The 19,696-nt window shown below is 44.4% G+C and overlaps 1 protein-coding gene across 1 annotated transcript in view; it reads right to left on the bottom strand.

Moving 5' to 3' along the window:
- The window catches only part of LOC126199266 (acetylcholinesterase-like), an 89,908-nt gene extending 71,801 nt beyond the window's left edge, over positions 1-18,107 (bottom strand). The window contains exons 1-2 of the mRNA XM_049936072.1: positions 17,962-18,107; positions 10,128-10,262 (exon numbers count right to left, since the gene is read on the bottom strand). Of these exons, the coding sequence (XP_049792029.1) occupies positions 10,128-10,262; positions 17,962-18,063 (237 nt within the window). The 5' untranslated portion in view covers positions 18,064-18,107. The remainder of the gene's footprint in view (positions 1-10,127; positions 10,263-17,961) is intronic.
- Between the last annotated feature and the right edge of the window lie 1,589 nt (positions 18,108-19,696).

The following is a 19,696-nucleotide window of genomic DNA, read 5'->3' on the forward strand; positions in this document are numbered from 1 at the left end:
AGTTAATTCCATAAATTATCTGAGAGTAGGCATTGGGAGTGATTTAAAATAGAATGACCATATAAAGCTGATCTTCGATGAATCAGATGCCAGACTGAGATTCGTTGGAAAAATCCTAAGGAAAAGCAATCCGGAAACAAAGGAAGTAGATTACAGTGCACTTGTTTGCCCACCACTTGAATACTGCTCAGCTTTGTGGGATCCGTACCAGATAGGGTTGATAGAAGAGATAGAGAAGATCCAACGGAGAGCAGCGCTCTCCGTTACAGGATCATTTAGTAATCGCGAAAGCGTTACGGAGATGATAAACTCCAGTGGAAGACTCTGCAGGAATGACGCTCAGTTGCTCGGTACGGGCTTTTGTTGAAGTTTCGAGAACACACCTTCACCGTATATCTCGCGAAGAGACCATGTGGATAAAATGAGAGAGATTAGAGCCCACACAGAGGCATACCGACAATCTTTCTTCCCACGAACAATACGAGACTGGAATAGAAGGGAGAACCGATAGAGGTACTCAAAGTACCGTCCTCCACACACCGTCAGGTGGCTTGCGGAGTATGGATGTAGATGTAGATGAAGATCCACGTTGGCTGAGAGAAGTCGGTAAACAACTACCTTGGCCTGTCAATATACGGTGCGGATTTTTCAAGAACTGTATTATTAATCCTTGTTTTATTGCAGGAACTCTGAATAACTGCAAGTGCATACGATTCCTAGCAGATATGCTACTGCTTTTATTGGAGACATTCGACTGGAAATAAGGCAGTTTATTTGATACCATCATTACTCATGTCCCACACATTCCCACCAGATAATTACAGACAAAACAGAGAAATCGGTCGTTCGGGAAGCATTATGTTACATGCTCTCCGTCTACAATTTTTTACCCTTCACACTTCCACCACATAATAAATTGGATGATCCCTTGATGTCTCAGAGGGTGTGATCCCTACTTTTAATCACGGTACGCACAAATTTCTTTTCCACTCAGTTCTATTCATTACCACCTTATTGGTTACCTATCTACCCATCTAATCTTCAGTACTGTTCTGTAGCATCACAGTCCAAAAGCTTCTATTCTCTTCCTGTTTGAACTGTTTATTATACACGTCTCTCATCCATACAAGGCTACATGCCATGGCAAATACGTTCAGAAAATACTTTCTAAGACTTCAGTTTATACTCTATGTTAGTAGATTTGTACTCTTCAGCAGCGCTTTCCTTGCCGTAACTAGTCAACATTTTTTGTCCTCTCTACTACTGCCACCATCAGTTATTTCTATGTAGAAATAGCAAAACTCAGTGTCCCGTTTCTTATCTAATTCCCTCAGCTTTGCCTGATTTATTTCGACTATATTCCATTATCCTTTTTTTTTGCATTTGATGGTGTTCATCTCATGTTCTCCTAACGAGACACTGTCCATTCTTTGAAACTGCTTCTCGAAGTCCTTTGCTGCCTCTGACGGAATTAAATTATCATCGGCAAACCTCAACACTTTTAATCTCGAGAAATATGTTCCAGAGACATTAAAGACCCAAGGAAGTGTTATAGGCCCTGCGTTGTTCCTGATCTATATTAACGACATAGGAGAAAATCTGAGTAGCCGTCTCAGATCGTTTGCAGATGATGCTGTCATTTACCGTCTTGTAAAGTCATCAGATGATCAAAACGAGTTGCAGAATGAGTTAGATAAGGTATATTTATGGTGCGAAAAATGGTAATTGACCCTGAATAAAGAAAATTGCGAAGTTGTTCACATGAGTACTAAAAGAAATCAGCTAAATTTCGATTGCGAGATAAGTCACACAAATATGAGGGCTGTAAATTCAACTAAATACTTAGGGATTACAATTACAAATAACCTAAATTGGAACGATCACATAGATAATATTGTGGGTAGAGCAAACCAAAGACAGCGATTCATTGGCAGAACACTTAGAAAGTGCAACAGGTCTACCAAAGAGACTGCTTACACTACGCTTGTCCGCCCTATTCTGTAGTATTGCTGTGCGGTGTGGGATCCGCATCAGGTGGCACTGACATATGACATCGAAAAAGTACAAGGAAGGGCAGCTCGTTCTGTATTATCGCGAAAGAGGGGAGATAGTGTCACAGACATGATACGTGAATTGGAGTGACAATCATTAAAAAAAGGCGTTTTTCGTTGCGACGGGATCTTCTCATCAAATTTCGGTCACCAGTTTTCTCCTCCGATTGCGAAAAGATTCTGTTGGCACCCACCTACATAGAGAGAAATGATCATCACGATAAAATAAGAGAAATCAGGGCTCGCACAGAAAAATTTAAGTGTTCGTTTTTCCCGCGCGCCGTTCGAGATTGGAACGGTAGAGAGACAGCATGAAGATGGTTCATTGAACCCTCTCCAGACACTTTATTGTGAATAGCAGAGTAATCACGTAGATGTAGATGTAGGTGGAGATCTCTATCTACGATAATGAACACAGGTCGAACCAATGAATAAAAATTTGTACCAAATCTGCGATTAAGACCCAGGTTTCTTGCTCAAAAGGGCAGATGCGCTAACCACTACGCTACCCTGGTACTGTATCTAACACATAAGCACAATTTACTCTAGTGAACCTCTCCCTAATGCAAACTCCAATTTGCGTCTCAACCGAACCTGATGTTTCCCTTCTTAACTCGTATCAGTGATGCAGGCGCTCTCCAACACTGGAACAGCTAAGGTGCTATTCCATTGTTGGTGAGCCCCGGAAATACTGATACGAGTTAAGAGTGCGAACATCATGGTGGACATAGACATGAATTGTAGTTTTTGTTAAGGTGGGATGCTAGGGGTGTGCGCTAGGGTAATCCAAACAGCTATTCTAGATGCAGTGACAGGGTGGAGCAGTGGTAGCACGTCTGTCTAGTGAGTAGAAAACCCTAGCTGGAATTTGGTGTTGGTCCAGTTTTTTCACTAAATGAGCATGTATTCATTCTCAACATTTTTATTTCTTCTCCCTGAAGTTGAATTCCTTATCCAAATTTTCTCTGTGGCTTCCTCTCCTGCTTGCTCATTCTACAACTTAAATAATACCAGGGACAGGCTACAACCCTGTCTCACTCTCTTTCAACAACCGCTTCCCTTTCATGCCCCTTCGCCTCCACCCCCACCCCCCATTTCGCTCCCTGTGTTTTACCCTACTGCCTTCAGAATTGCAAAAGTGTATTCCATTCCAACCGGCATTTTCAGAAGTTTTCTCCAACTCTTTAAAAGCTATAAACATATGTTTACCTTTACTTAACCTATCTTCCAAGTGAAATCGTAGGGTCAGTATTGCTTCGAGTTAGAATTTTGCAAAACATAACTTAGTAAACTGAGAGTTCGCAAATACCCACACCAGTCAGGACTTGCTTTTGTTGGAACTGGAATTATTATACTCTCCTTTAAGTCTGTGGTATTTTCGCCTGTGGAGGTGGAAGAGTTTTGTCATGGCTGGAATTCCCAAGGAACCAGTGGTTCCGATGAAATGCTGTCTATTCCAGGGGCCTTGTTTCGACTTGTGTCTTTCAGCGCGTTGTGAAATTCTTTCCGCAGTATCATATCTCCTGTCTCATCTTAATCTGTATCCTCTTCTCCAGTACTGTCTCCAAGTACATTTCGCTTGTATAGTCCTTCTATATACTCCCAACTTCCAGCTATCCTTTCTTTGTTCAGTACAGGTTTTGCATCTGAGCTTTTGATGCTCAAACAGCTGCTTTTATTTTCACAAAATGTCTCTTGAATATTCCTATCTATCTTTCCCCTATTGGTATAATCTTCTATATCCATTCGCTTCTACAGTAGCCACTCAAGCTTAGTCATTTTTAATATTCCTGTCAGTCTCATTCTTAAGACTTAGGATTCCCTTCAGCCGTCTTCATTTGCTGCATTTCTATGTTTGCTACATTCATCAATTAAATCTAATATTACCTGTTACATCCTAGGATTTCTACTAGGCCTTGCCTTTTTATCTTTTTGTTCCTTGCTACTTTCACTATTTCGTCTCTTAAAGCTTCTTCTGCATTCCTTCATTTCCTTTCCTGTTCCACTCGCAAGCAGAGAGAGGGAAAAATGACTATCTGTATGCCTTAGTATGAGCTCTAATATCTCGTAGTTCGTGCTCATGGTCCTCACGCGTAGTGTATGTTGGCGTCAGTAGAATCATACGGCAGTCAGCTTCAAATTCCGGTTCTCTAAATTTTCTCAATAATGTTCCTCGAAAATAACGTCGCCTGCCCTCCAGGAATTCCCGAAGCATCTCCGTAACCTCTAAGTCTTCTACGAAACTGCTGGTGGCAGATCTAGCAGCTCGCCTTTGAATTGCTTCGATGTCTTCCTACAATCCGACCTGATGTGGATCCCAAATACTCGAGCAGTACTCAAGAATAGATCACACCGGTAACCTTTACAAGCGAACTACTCTTTCCCAAAATTCTTCCAATAAACTGAAGCCGACCACTTACCTTCCCTAACACTGTTTCTACATGCTCATTCCACCTCGTATCGCTTTGCAACGTTACGCCCAGATATTTAAGCGACTTGGCTGTGTCAAGCAGGACGCTACTAACGCTGTATCAGAACAATAAGGTTTTTTATCCTATTGATCCACCTTAAATACCAAGTAGGAAACAGGTAGGGCCTCTTTAATAACAGCTTCAGTTAAGTAAAATTAGAAGATAGAAAACAGGCAGGCCTTCAATGATAACAGCTTTAGTTAAGTAAGATTACTAAACAGAGAACAGTCAGGCCTGAAATTACCAAACAGAAAAAAGGCAGGCCTTCTTTAATACCAGCTGCCGTTAAGTAAAATTACAAAATAGGGAACAGGAATACCTTCTTTAATAGCAGCTTCAGTTAGGTAAAATTACCAAATGGAAAACAGGCACGCCTTCAGTGACAACAGCTTCAGTTAGGTAAAATTACCAACTAGAGAACAGGCAGGCCTTCGGTGACAACAGCTTCAGTTAAGCAAAATTACCAAACGCAAAACAGGCAGGTCTCCAATAATAACAGCTTCAGTTAACTAAAACTACCAAACGGAAAACAGGTAGGCCTTCATGAATAACTGATTCAGTAAAGTAACCGAGAGTTTGAATTGCCTCCTCACAAGGGGTGCGCCAGAAGGCTTACGCGCAAGGAGCACAAAACTACACCAAATAGGAAGGCCAAGAAAGGTCATAACTAGAGGAGCAACCTTCAAAGGCCCTTTTCGTTGGGTACAGACCGCCAAACGAAATATTAATACAGCAAGGTCAATTACATGAAAGCAACAACAACCAGCCAAACAGTATTCCCGCGTCACTGCAAGGTACTATACTACGATGGCGAAAAGCCCGAAAGAAAACTAGGCTGCCAAAGTCGATTATATAGACTGACCAACTATAAATTTTGAGACGCAGGCACCTCCTAAGCCAATAAAATGAAATAAAGGTGACATCTGCAATGGCCGAAGGTATCTCGAAACCGGCACCCGGCCGTATTACAAGAGAAAGGTACTTATCTGGTGTTCGAAGACTTTCGGCAGAGAGGTCGGCTAAAAACCAACAATCTAGGTACGACGGAGCCGTCTGGCCACAACTTAAAAGAAATACGTTATCTCTCCGGCTCAGGAAACACCATCGGGTCACACAGTTTAAGTTAGCCTGTTAACAAACATCCAAGGCCAGTATCGACTCAGGAAAAACAAACAACACCCACCATTCAAGGAACCCACTGGTAATGAAATAGGTTAGTTAAGAAGTCACAATGATTGCAAAAGACCTCTAGGTATCAATAAGAAAATAACAGTTAAGACCTCAAAATCCAAAACAACTTAAGTTGACGAATCGAAGATGAAGCTTGCCGGTTCAAAAAGGGCCCAGAATTCAGCACAGCGAAACTGGCCTCAACTGCCTCATAGTTGTGATCGTCCCACAGATGATTGGCCAGACTATGCACGAAGTCGGCACTCGAAGTCAGCTAGGTATTCAAATCGGCCCACCAATATGCCCAGCAACCATTCGCCAGACTCCGTGCCTAAAACGATTGTGCAAGTGCTCGCCTTAGACACCGGCGGACACCTCACACCGTCACCCACTCTCCATTACCACTTCCCAACTCGCCACACCATAGCACTCCCCATCCCCCATGAACAACCTCGAACAAAGATCTTAGTGGCCTCAAACCAGAGGGACATCATACGACAGATCGAGATAGTGGCTCCATGAACTCGAAAGGGGACGCCACCAACACCACCACGGCTCAGACATTTTACTGATAAATTTCTGACCGTCAGAGTGTCTTTATTCTGAACGCCGTCTCACTTATGTTGCTACCTATCGACTAATGTGTGTTCATCAGAATACCTCGAACTACCGTCTAGCCTGAAACAACCCCATGTGCACTCCACAAGTTTCCTGCTACCAGAGTAACTGCTTCCTTCAAGTAGTGCACCCCTCTCCCCGCCTGATAACGCAGGTCTAGAAATCTGTGGCCATCGCAGAGTCGATGAAGCCTTTGGTTAAGACCCTCCACTCAGCTCCAGACCAAAGGACCCTGATGAACTCTGGCAACAATGCTGCAAATTGCGAGCTCTGCTTGATCCCCATTAAATAGTCTTCACCACCTCTGCCAGCCGCCTGTATGAACTGAAGATAGCCTCAAAACCCATGTAACAGACGTCGTTGTTACCGACTTGAACCACAACTTCAAGACGACAGCACGCTGCACGCTAAAAGTCTCAGGCAGAGCTGCCTTCACATCTCAGATAAGGCCCTCTGGTAGACATACCGAGTGCATATTGACTTTTGTTCCAGTCCTGAACACTGTCTGTCCAAGCAGCTCCATAATATGCCTAACATCGAAGTTCCCGATAACTAGTAATCCTCTCTCCCCGTGTGTCTGCTCGAACCCTGCTGAAGCAGTGACTAAATAGGCCCCCTGTTTCGAGCGACGTGAACGCTTTACCACGCGCCACTCACCGTGCAGTGAGGGCTGATGCACCACCTCGGATACAGTAGGAGGTGCCTCGGCAGCGGAGCCATTGGGCAAAGCAAGCGTCACCTCAGCTGTTCCACGCGACGCGCCACATTCTCCGCCGCCGCTACCCACCAAGGAAGCAACATTAGGGTGACTGACCGTAGCTAAAAGTGCATTCAGCTGTCCGCGACCGCTGCAAGCTCCTCCTGCGTCCGCAAGTAGCATGCACACATCCTAACCTGATAAACATAAGCGATGTCATCAGTCACAGAAATCAATCGCTGTTATCAGTTATATAGAAGTATATATATAAGAAAGGCGGTCGTGAGAGAGGGGCAATTACCAGATTTGTTAGAAAAACTTTAATGATGTGTAATTCTGCGACAAAAGATGTTACTTGTACAACCAAAGGGTTCGATTCGCAAGAACTTACTAACAAAACGAAATCGTTCAATTTGTTCTTCGAAATTGTTCGCCGCTTAAGTCCCTTACAGGGTTAATCAACCGAAGACTGAGAGGAATTTCACTTCAGAATCGGCATGATTACTCTGCAACTCACATTTAAACGGCACGTGGGGAAAATTAACGCCTAAATCATTCCGAGCGAACTCTGACGTCTCTTACTTTTTTATGGGAGTCTCATTCCTTTGTGTAGGTAGGAACCAACGAAATGTTTTCGTAATCGGAGAAGAAACAACTTCTTGAAAGGTTCTCGGTGTTGCGTCGGATGATATTGTCTAGCCGGCACAATATTTCTGCGAGGCAGTGATTCATCATCTACAGGTGCGACAGTATAAGATGGCTGCTGGTATTCTGCCCGCTGCGCCACAGCGTCGCAAACATTCTCAATAACATCCAACGCGTGACGCTACTACAAAGTTGCTCTGCATTCTCGCGAGATATGCTCTCGAAATTGCAATAGCTCACGTACAGATCCGAATCATGGAACATATTACACACGTTAATGCACACTGAGGTGAGGAAAGTGATGGGATAGCGACATTCACATATACAGATGACGGCAGTATCGTGTACACAAGGTACAAAAGGTCAATACATTGGCGGAGCTGTCATTTGTGCTGAAGTGATTCATGGTAAAAGGTTTACGATGTGATTATTGCCACACGACAGGAATTAACAGACTTTGAAAGCGCATGAGACATTCTGTTTGGGCAATCGTTAGCGAATTCAATATTCGGAGATTCGCACAGTCAATCGGGTGCCGAGAATACCAAATTTCTGGAATTACCCCTCACCGCGGACAATCCACTGGCCGACGGTCTTCACTTAACGACCAAGAGTAGTGGTGTTTGCGTAGAGTTGCCATTGGTAACAGACAAGCAGCACTTCATGAAATAAAAGCAAAAATCAATGTGAGACGTGCGACGAACGTATCCGTAAGGGCTATAGCAGCAGACAACTGAAGCGAGTGCCTTGGCTAACAGCATGATTTCGTCTGGAGGGCCTCTCTGAACTCGTCACCACATCGGTTGGAACCAAGACGACTGGAAAACTGTGGCCTGGTTTAGATGAGTCCCGATTTCAGTTGGTAAGAGCTGATGCAGGATTAGAGTGTGGTGCAGTCCCCACGACGCCGTGAACTCGAGTTGTTAATAAGGCATTGTGAAAACTAGTGATTTCACCTTAATAGTGTGGGCTGTGTTTACATGGAATGGACTCAGTCCTGTGGATTTTAAGTTATGTGGAGACCGTTTGCAGTCATTCGTGGATGTCATGTTCCCAAACAACAACGCCATTTTTATAGATGACAGTGCACGACACCACCAGGCCACAATTATTCACAATTAGTTTGAAGAACATTGTGGACAGTTGGAATGAATGGTTTGGCCATCCAGATCGCCCAGCAAGAAACACATCGAACCTTTATAGGCCATAACCAAGACGTCAGTTTACGCACAAATACCTGCACCGCCTATAGAGGCGGCATGGATCAACTTTTCTGCACGTCACTTCCACGACTTGTTGAGTACATGCCACGTCGAGTTGATGCACAACGCCGGACTGAAGGACGTTCGACACGACTATTGTCGCCTATGTGTTTATATCTCACGTAATCATCACGAGGATAAAAGTAAAGAAAGTTTTACGATATTGCGGTGCCTGTGTTGTTCATAAATATGATGCAACGTTCGTTCGGGCACGCGTGCATGTTCAAAGAAACAGGCACTGCGGCGACTACAGCCGTTATTAAATACATTAAATGTATTACCTGTTGCAAATATGGACAACCAAATGCTGTATAATGGAACGACGACAGTGAAAATTTGTACAGGAATGGGAGTCGAACCCGGATATCGCGCTCACTGTGAATGAATGCCTTACCATGTTTTTGCTGTTCTCGTTCATTTGTTTTTTAAGATAATGTTAAACGTATGAAAATCTTTGTTTTTCAAACATAAAAGACGTGTTAATCATAGGAAATATTTCTTGAAATCTCCCCCGAGCGAGCTGTGTAAGCAAGACGTCTGTGCCACTAGCCTGCTGTAGAGCGACTGAACCCGTATTTCCCGCTTATCGTGAGTGGATGCCTTACCATTTGGCTATCCAACACTCAACGCCAGAGCCAAACTTCCATACCTCGTAATCACGACTCTGCATCATGTACTCATATATCCATTACATATATTCCCCTAAAGGGGAGATGTTTTGCTTGGAAGTCTCTTGCTCGGCGTCGGCAGACAAATACAGCATTGAAGTGCCTGCGTTATTCAGAAGTACGATACAAAGTTTCTTCAGACACACGTGCATGGAAGTATGGCCCTAGTCGCGAGTCATGCTCGGATAGTCAAATGGTAAGGTGGCCATTCGCGATAAGCGACAATAGAAAGTTCGACTCATGGTGCGGCACAAATTCTCGTGCAATTAACAGCGGTAAAGTCTCTACAAGGCGAGCTCTACTTACCAGTTACTTACGGTTTTACACTGGGTTAGTTTTGAGTTTCCACGTTTATCTCTTGAATTTAAACCGTTGAACACTTTACAAACGATGTATGAAACTAAAATCACTGACATGCGTGAGGAGCTGCGCTGCTCGCGGGCGCGTCTGTTCAAGGTGCTGATTGTTTTCTAGACGGGGTGTCGCATTCCACACAGTTTCCTGCAAGATGAGAGAGGGCGCCAGGGTTTAGCGGAGGTACTCACCCTGAAGCGGAGGTCTCCGAGCGGCGGTGTTGCGAACGGGATGCCGACGAACCTGTTGTAGAGCGTGCCGTTGAGCGACGTGGCCACCACGCCCCTGAGGGCACCCGTCTCCACCGTCACGAACACGTCCTCCCCCTGCAACAGATCCACGTGTGACGAACTCTGGAACAGAGTGAACGTTATGTACAACAACATAAATGTATAAGCGTAACTAAGCCTAATAGATGTTTGCCCATCATACTCATTACTCGTGGCAGATTAATCTACCAAGTCCCGTACGAGTTCGGGCATAGCGTGTGCGTTCGCACAAGAAGGTCAAAGGCCGGGAACCCATATTTTTTTAACTATATATATGACGGTAATATTTGTTCCCGTAAGAACAGTTACCGTGGATGACCATGCAGCTTTGCTAGAAATGATTTGATAATTAAATAGACACCCTAGCTGCAAGCAGGCGTTGATACAATTCATTGGGGACATGTTGAAAATGTGTGCCCCGACCGGGACTCGAACCCGGGATCTCCTGCTTACATAGCAGACGCTCTATCCATCTGAGCCACCGCTTATTAGGCGCACTACGAATGTAGTGTTGTGAACATGTTGGGAATGTGGATCTCACGGGGAGCGTGCAAGGGATAAGTCCCTGCAGACGCACTATCCTCCGTGCCCGCGGTGGCTCAGATGGATAGATCGTCTGCCATGTAAGCAGGAGATCCCAGGTTTGAGTCCCGGTCGGGGCACATATTTTCAACATGTCCCCAATGAAGTGTATCAACGCCTGCTTGCAGCTAGGGTGTCTATTTAATTATCAAATCAAGTAATATATCTAAATAAAAGACTTTCACCAACTGAAATATTCTGTAACTCAGGCAAAACCTTTAGTGTAATCATTTGCGATAAAAAAAAAAACACAAACGTCGTGGTATCAGGAATATACACTATCATCGAAATCTTAGATACAAGAGGAAACGAAAAAAATGGAACGACCACATGTGAGCGTCGCAGTAAGTGCCCATCAAGACATCTTCAGAGATGCTTCTTTCTCTATAGGAAACAAGTGTACCCAGCTTCAAACGTACAGGTGACTCAGTGGTGACGAAAGCAGTACCGTTAATTCAAAATGCTCCCTTTCAGTTTCCACGTACTTCATGAACAGAGCGTAGCCTCTTGCTACATTTGCTATCTAATGTTACAGAGACATCATTTGGTCACTGTTCTGCTATATGCCTCAGGTGCCTAGTTTCAGTCATACTGCGTATCGTTTCAAAGTTGTGGTGATAATTCCAAATCAGTGGAGAACTTCAAAGTTGATCATAACTCAGTCGATAAATAGTCATTACTGGCCGCCAAAATTCAATGGTTTCTATAAGGATATCTCATGAGTTTTATTTTCCGGCAGATAATGGATGTGTCGGCGGCAAATAGCAAACGATTAACAAGCTAGGTCCTTAACCGTGCACTCGACCTCAGGAGCTGGACAGCTAATCCTCCGGACTTGAATTGTTGAATCATGTGGAGCCTGTTCTGCTTCGGCGTAACGAACTGGGTTCCACCAGTAGACTCAATGACTTTTCCAGGTCTCAGCACAGCCATTCTTCAGGAATCGTATAGGTATGGATCACATCTTAGTATGCCACGTCACAAGTCACGCATCCTAGGAACAAACGTTTCTTACGCTGAACGTTTTGTTCCTGTGCAAAAGACTTACTGAATGTGCTCCTTCTCAGGTCGGATATATATTCTACTTAAAAGGTGCTGTAGGCAGTGTTGTGTTACGGCATAAAGTCAAGCGCCGGCACGCCAGCCGAGAACGGTAGAGAAGAGAGGGCTGTGAGAAGAGGTCAGCCAATCACTCAATAACTGACCTCTGTCCAGGACGACAACACGACAGCAGCAGCTCCTATACGAAGAAAACATAAGCGCCGCGTCCGACCGGTCGCGGCCCCAGTCGAGGAATAGCTTCGAGAGTAGCGACCTGAATAGAAGCCAACATTTGGCAACAAGTAAGAAGAGCCCCGTGCCTGGCTACCAAAAATTTTTTATTTTTCTTAGGTTTGTATGTTTTGCTTGCACCTTAATTTTACTTGTTTTTTCTTTGCACGGATGTGTTTACTTGCTTTAGTGTCTCTTACAGTGGTGTTTACTAATCGGTGTTTTCAGGTGGACGTTGCCAAAGTTTTCTTTGCATATGCGCTTATTTTAATTGCTTGCCTTCTCTGTTTATTGCAATTTTCTCTCCCATTATGAGTAACCCACCTCTCCTACCCCTTGCTCAGGCGCCTCAGCTGCAAGCGATAGATGCCAAGCAGCTAACACAGATGTTTCAGTTTCAGACCCAACAAACAGCCACGCTGCTGAAAACGGTATAGAAGCTCCTGGTGAAGCAAAGAAATACAGTGCTACAAGCAACACCTGTAGGTGCGAGTTCCATGCCACCTTTTCACCAATTTAACGAAAGCGACGAGGAGTAGCTTGAGCAGTTGCAACAGTTTGAAGCCCACAAGCTCACAATGTACTAGATGCTGTGAAACTACATTACTTTTGGTCAACAGTAGAAGTGCAGTTTTTCACCTCATTCAGAAATTGTTCCCTGACGCCACTCCAAGTAAACTTTCCTATGATCAGCCGGCCGGAGTGGCCGTGCGGTTCTAGGCGCTGCAGTCTGGAACCGAGCGACCGCTACGGTCGCAGGTTCGAATCCTGCCTCGGGCGTGGATATGTGTGATGTCCTTAGGTTAGTTAGGTTTAATTAGTTCTTAGTTCTAGGCGACTGATGACCTCAGAAGTTAAGTCGCATAGAGCTCAGAGCCATTTGAACCATTATTCCTATGATCATGTTGTAGCTTCGCTAACTAACAATTATGACCAACAAGTGACAGTGGCTGCAGCTAGGTACCAATTATTTCGTTGCAAAAAAAGATCAGACCAAATTTATCGCAGGTGGGTAAGAGATTTGCAGAGTATTAAGAGGAAATGCAAATTCAAATGTGCTTGTGGTGCTTTATATTCAGATGTTATGTGCGTGATGTGGTTGTATACAACGTAACTGATGTCAAACTTAGAGAACAGATTTTTAAACAGTGAGAGCCATCATTTCAGCACGTAGTGCAGATACTAGGTCAGTGTAATTCAGGTGCCATTTCGGCTGATAAATTTCAGCAGCGACCGGCCCACTAGGTAGCGACAGCATGCACTTGCCATGCCGTGTAAACAGTTCTCCACGTCACGTAAACATTTCTCTAAACAGGCGAACAGAATTACGTCAACCCTCGGTGCTATTCACGGCACACGCACCAAAACTGCCCGTACCGACAAGTACAGTGTTACGCTTGTGGCAAGAAAGGCCACGTACAATCCGTATGTCTGCAACGGAACAAACATAAGAACTCTGTCCACTCACAAAAGTATATTCACAAGGCCCATGTAATCAATGCAATGTGTTCAAAGCCTGCTGCGGGCATTAGCAAAACTAGCAAGCAAACAGTTTCTTCAGTGCTACACCAATCCAACAAACTTTTTATTCAATTGCATTTTTGTGGAAAGCGTGTGAAATTTCAAATGGACACGGGTGCCTCTGTTACATTTCTGAATCGTAACAAGTAAGAACTGTTCGGCTCCCCACGCCTGTCTAAAATTAGCCCGCACATAATGAATTACAGTGGCCATGACATTCACGTTCTCGGAAAATGTACTTTGCCAGCTATGTATCGCTCGCATACACGAACTGTGACTTTCACTGTGCTACAATCATGCACTTGTGAGAACATATTTGGCCTTGATTTGTTTGATCTCTTTGGATTTCAGATTCCGGACAATGTGTTGTCAGTGACTGCATTCAAAGCTAAAGACAGTGTAGCTGGTTTGCTGAAAGAATTCTCTCAACTCTTTTCTGAAGGTTTAGGCAAGGCTAACAATTTTCGTTGCACATATTACTATGAAAGGCAATGCTCAGCCGAAATTTTGCCAGGATAGAGCTGTTCCCATTGCATTACGGGACAAAGTCACTGCTGAACTTGAAGAATTGCAAGATAGCGGAGTTATTGCGCTCATATCAGATAGTCAATGGGTAAGTCCACTGGTTTTGCTCCCCAAACCATCAGGTCGCATTTGCCACTGTGTTGACTTTATAACTACAGTCAACCCACAAACTGTGATTGGTACTTATCGATTGCCATGGCCAGAGGATCTCATGGACATATTACGTGCTGGTCGCTACTTTTTAAAAATTGATTTGCGGGACGCATGTCTTCTAACACCGCTAGATAAAGAATCTCAAAACTCGTGTGTTGTGAACATTCATTTGGGCTTATTTAAATATTTGCGTTTTCCTTTTGGCAGTGCTTCCGCACCTGCCTTTTTGCGACAGTATTTGGAACAGCGCAAGTACCAAACTGTTCAAACTAGTTGGACGATATTGTCGTAGCAGGTCGTACACCTGTAGAACACATAGCAAATTTCTGTGCTTTGTTCCGTTTGTTATCTGATACAGACTGGACAAGTGTGATTTTTATAAACCTTAGTTGCAGTATCTTGGTCATGTCAAAGACAGTCAAGGTGTACGTCCTCTTCCGTCACACTTGTTAGCCATACGTGACCTGCAAGTTCCTCGCAGTGTCACAGAATTGCAGCCAGTCTTTGGGATAATGAACTATTATATTCCCCGTTCAAACCGAATGCTGTAGAAATTGCAGCTACATTGATTCGCTTGCGTCGCAAGAACGTTCCCTTTGTTTGGACAGACGAGTGCCAAGAAGCTTTTCAAAAGCTTAAAAATGCATTGCTCAGTGATCGATGCTTGGTTCACTTTGACCCTGACAAACCAGTTGTGTTCCAAGTTGACGCTCCCTCTTGCGGAATCGGTGCAATGCTTTCGCACAGAATTGGTGATAAAGACAGGTCTATTGCTGTTGGACCAAAAGTGTTGTCCGAAGCTCAGTGTAACTATTCACAAACAGAGAAAGAGGCATTGGCTATTGTTTATGGTGTCACCAAATTCCACCACTATTTGTATGGCAGAAAATTCTACTTAACTAACGGATCACAGGCCATTGCAGTCCTTGTTTCATCTGACGAAGGCGCTTCCTGTTGAAACTGCCCAAAAATTGCACAGATGGGCTTTGTTTTTGTCTCAGTACCAGTGCGAGATTGTGTATTGACCGACAGCTCAACATGGTAATGCGGACGCACTTTTATGTCTTCCGATTGGCCCTGCTACAGACTTTGACGTTTCAGCTGCCTCTTGTTGTCATATCGATGTTCAGGATTCTGAATTGTTTTAATCCTTTCCTCTGAACTGTAGGAAAATTGGACAGGTCACGGAAGATGATTGAGATTTGAACATTTTGCTACAATACATTCGCACTTCTTGACCTCGCTCATTGCGTACCATAAAGATCGCTGATACTTTGCACGTCGGCATAGCCTTGCTATACAGCGTGATGTGATGCTTGTTCAAAATGACAGTGGACGGTCACATCTGTTGATCCCTAAAGCTTTGCTAAAAGAAGTGTTGCAGTTACTTCACCAAGGACACTGGGGAATTGTTCGTACGAAACAGTTAGCGCGTCGACACTGTACTTGGCAGGGTATGGACACCCAAATAGAACAGATGTCGTTATAGTTTCACGCATGTGCGGAAAATCAGTCCTCTCCGCCACAAACATTCTCTGCTTGGCTCAAGTCGCAATCACATGGCACATAGACTTTGCGGAATCTTTTTGGAACATTCGTTGGTTGATTGTGGTAGACCCTTACAGCTACTTTCTTTTTGCTGTGCTAATTAAATCTACAACGTCACGTAACGCAAGTCAGGCGTTGCCCTCCATTCTTTGCCTCGAAGGTTTGCTTGAAGTCATAGTGTCGGACAACGGCCCTCAGTTCACGTCAAATGAATTTGAAACATTCTGTGAATACAATGTATACAAAATCTAACAAGTGCACCATTACATCCACAGTAAAAGGGCGAAGCGGAACGTTTTGTAAGAACCTCCAAGCAGCAGATGGCCAAACGTCGCACCACACACACCAGGGATCAAGCATTGCAACTGTTTCTCGCCTCATATCGTCCGTATCCACGAGATGGAACATCGCCGGTGGTATTTCTTCATGGACACCGCCATCGGATACTGCTCGACCTGCCGACCCTTTTGAGCATCGATTGCCGAAGGGAGATCGCAAGTATCGCTTCGCGCCGCATAATATTGTGTTCTTGAGGGTTTATAGCGGCAACAAACGGTGGGCGCGACGTGAGATCCTTCGTCGACTTGGCGCATGCATGTATCTCATTTCAGGCCAAGACGGATTGCAGCCCGATATCTCAGTCATATTCGCCACTGTCATGTGCACGGTGATCCTTCTGTGTCTCTTCCATCAGATTCGCGGATCCAGAGGACAGCGCGACCACAGCAGCCGCCAGAGGTTGTCTTCACGACAGAGTGGGACGACCCAATTGAGACAGAGCTTTCGCCTCCTCCGCCTTCTCTCATCCTACCGATGTAGCTGGAACCGCCCACACCGCAGCAGCCGACGCCTTCTACATATTCTTACGGGTCTCAGGAGGTGGACGCGTACCCTACTGGTCGCTTTCCGGGGAACGTTTCCACCAGAGCGAAGGCCGAACGGTATGATGCGACTGGAAGAATGACTTCCCCTGCAGCCACATTTTCCAGCCCATCGCAGCGTCCACGATCCTGCCTCCCCCGCCGTTGTCGCGCTCCCTGTACGACCACGGTCCGTCACTTTGTTGGGAGGGGGAAGGGGAGAACGTACGGCGCAAAGTCAGGCGCCGGCAGGCTAGTCGGGAACGACAGAACAGAGGGGGCTGTGAGAAGAGGTCAGCCAATCGTTCGCTGACCAACCCCACCTCAGGACGACAACGTGACAGCAGCGGCCTCTGTGTGAAGAAAAGCTTCAAGACTAGCAACCTGGATAGAAGCCAACATGTTGTATTTCCAATGTCTTGTGATTCACATGGACATATTTCTGTAATCGTTCAAACATACTACCAAGGAAACATGTGTATTATTAGCAACATCTATCGTGAACATGAATATAAGTCTCACTCAGTTCGTACCCCATGAGATTCTTGTCTGAGATTCACTTTGTCCTTAGCAGTACTCTGTAGACCACATTCAATCTTCTGTTTTTCAAGGATCCTGGTAATCTTCTGAAAGTATTTTGAAGTCTTATCAACGCTAACGAATACAGTGTCGAGAATTGCAGCTAAATTTACTACATCGGTCTTCAAATAACCTGCGAAATTACAATCAGAATATAGCAACTTAAGTCCTTAAAATAAATCCATCAACTGCAAATCTATCACTACGCACAACCGTAAAACCGTCCTTAGCTAATGGCAGGCCATGACGTTTAAGGATACGAGATTTGAAGTAAATTACTTCTGTGTTTCCGTTTCACTGAAGTACTATTCTACACCAATTCGCCAATCACCTAGCCGTTAACACACAATTAAATGATAATATTCGTCTTTTCCGGTTCTGCAGCGTCAATGTAAGATGTACAACAGCTCACAAATTTGGCGGAAAAACAACAAAACAATTGTGCTACAGCTGCACAGGTATTGAGATGGGACAAACACTCAGTACAAATAGTACGTCCAAGAGCAAACACAAGTACAGTACAGTTCGGAAACGCTCTATTTTCAGTAAAATAAACAGAGGGAACGTTCAAATGACTTAATTCAACTGGTTGCGAGTACACAAGTAACAAGATTCTTGTCACGGACGCAGTCGTACAGGAGGCAATATGGCACAAAGCGTGCAGTGTACCAGAAGTAGGGGTGAAGAAATAAGTCATGAAGAGTCAGTCCGAGTACCTGGAGCAGCTGGGGGCGCGGTGCTGAGTCTGCGACTCCCACACAGAGGGCAGCGGCCAGCAGCAGCGCCGCACTGCGCATGTTTCTGTCTGTGAGCGCCATGTTTGTCTTCTGGCTGCCCTGTAGTCGGCAGCTCACGTTACAACTTCTTCAGTGACCGACCTGTCATTCTTATCTCAGAGGTATATTACGTAAAGCACTTCATATCAGTCTACGTGGTGGTAACAGTGTAACTTATCGTATCGTATCTCTACTGAGATTGCTGTTCAAACAGGAGCTCAAACCGTCTTGCGTCACAATTTAAATAATGTCAGTAACCCATTCAGTTTAATGCTTTGGTAACTGGAGTGATTGCATATGGAAAGTGGAAAGGATAGACCGAGCGAGGGTACTCAGTGGTTAGCGCAATGGACTTGCATTCAAGAGGACGATGGTTCAATTCCCCGTGCGGCTACCGAAATTTAGGTTTTCCGTGATTTCCCTAAGTCACTCTAGGCAAATATTGGGATGGTTCCTTTGAAAAGCTCAATCCGTTCCTACATCGAGCTTTTTCTCCGTCCCTAATGATCACGCTTCAGACGGGACGCTAAACTATAATCTTCCTTTCTCCCTTCGAAGGAATTTCTACGCACATTGACAGATGTAAATTCTGCGTCTAGTTAAGACGCCACCGCTTTCAAGCATCTTATTCAGACAAGGAATGTACGTTGTTTTTTTTTATCATTTACTCCATAATACACATCAGGTGAACAGGTACTAAGTACCAATTTCTCAGTCAAATTTGGATCTCAGAACGTGTCACCTTTCAGTAGTCGGGCCGCACGGGATTAGCCGAGCGGTCTATGGCGCTGCAGTCATGGACTGTGCGGCTGGTTCCGGCGGAGGTTCGAGTCCTCCCTCGGGCGTGGGTGTGTGTGTTTGTCCTTAGGCTAATTTAGGTTAAGTAGTGCGTAAGCTTAGGGACTGATGACCTTAGCAGTTAAGTCCCATAAGATTTCACACACATTTGAACATTTGAATTCAGTAGTCGAACAGCTGTTTGTATCCTAATGCATAATATCCGTAGATTAATTTTAAATAGAAACAATTGGTATGTATTGTACAGGAGACAAATATATTTATGCCATTTGCTCAGTTAAAATATTTTAGAATAGTGGCATTGCTATTATCAAGGAATAATAGATTCTTAAATTAAAGTAAAAGTGATATTTAGTAACCTGTTAATGGTCTGCGTTTAGCCAGACATGGAAACAAATGCTTAAGAAGTCTATAAAATTATTCATTTTCAATCGTTTTGATAGGAGTCAAGCACAAAATGCGAGATATCAAATTATTTATCATCCTAACTAACTAAAATCATTTCCTTACGTGGTAATTGTTGTTATCTTTGTAGGTTCTGTGAAATACGGGGAGCAAAAGCCTGACAAGAGATTAGATTATCATCCTAAATGAAATCGCCACTTTGCATCGTATTTTTTGCTATCTTCGTAGATGCCACACGCGGAGTCACCAAATAACTTGTGTTCCAGATGTGCCAGCACTGTTCTGCCAGCCATTTTTAATCGACAGTGATGTATCCGATCCTTTTCCGGTGAACAGAATTCTAGAGAAATGTAAGAAAGTGGTAAATCTCTCACTGCGTCGTATCTGTTCGAAACTAGGACTTCAATTTCAGCCACGCGGAGTTGCCGCGAGGTTTGAGGCTCCCTGGCACAGATTGCCAGGCCCCTCCCGC

The sequence above is a fragment of the Schistocerca nitens genome, chromosome 8 (genome assembly GCF_023898315.1).
Source record: "Schistocerca nitens isolate TAMUIC-IGC-003100 chromosome 8, iqSchNite1.1, whole genome shotgun sequence".
Taxonomy (NCBI): domain Eukaryota; kingdom Metazoa; phylum Arthropoda; class Insecta; order Orthoptera; family Acrididae; genus Schistocerca; species Schistocerca nitens.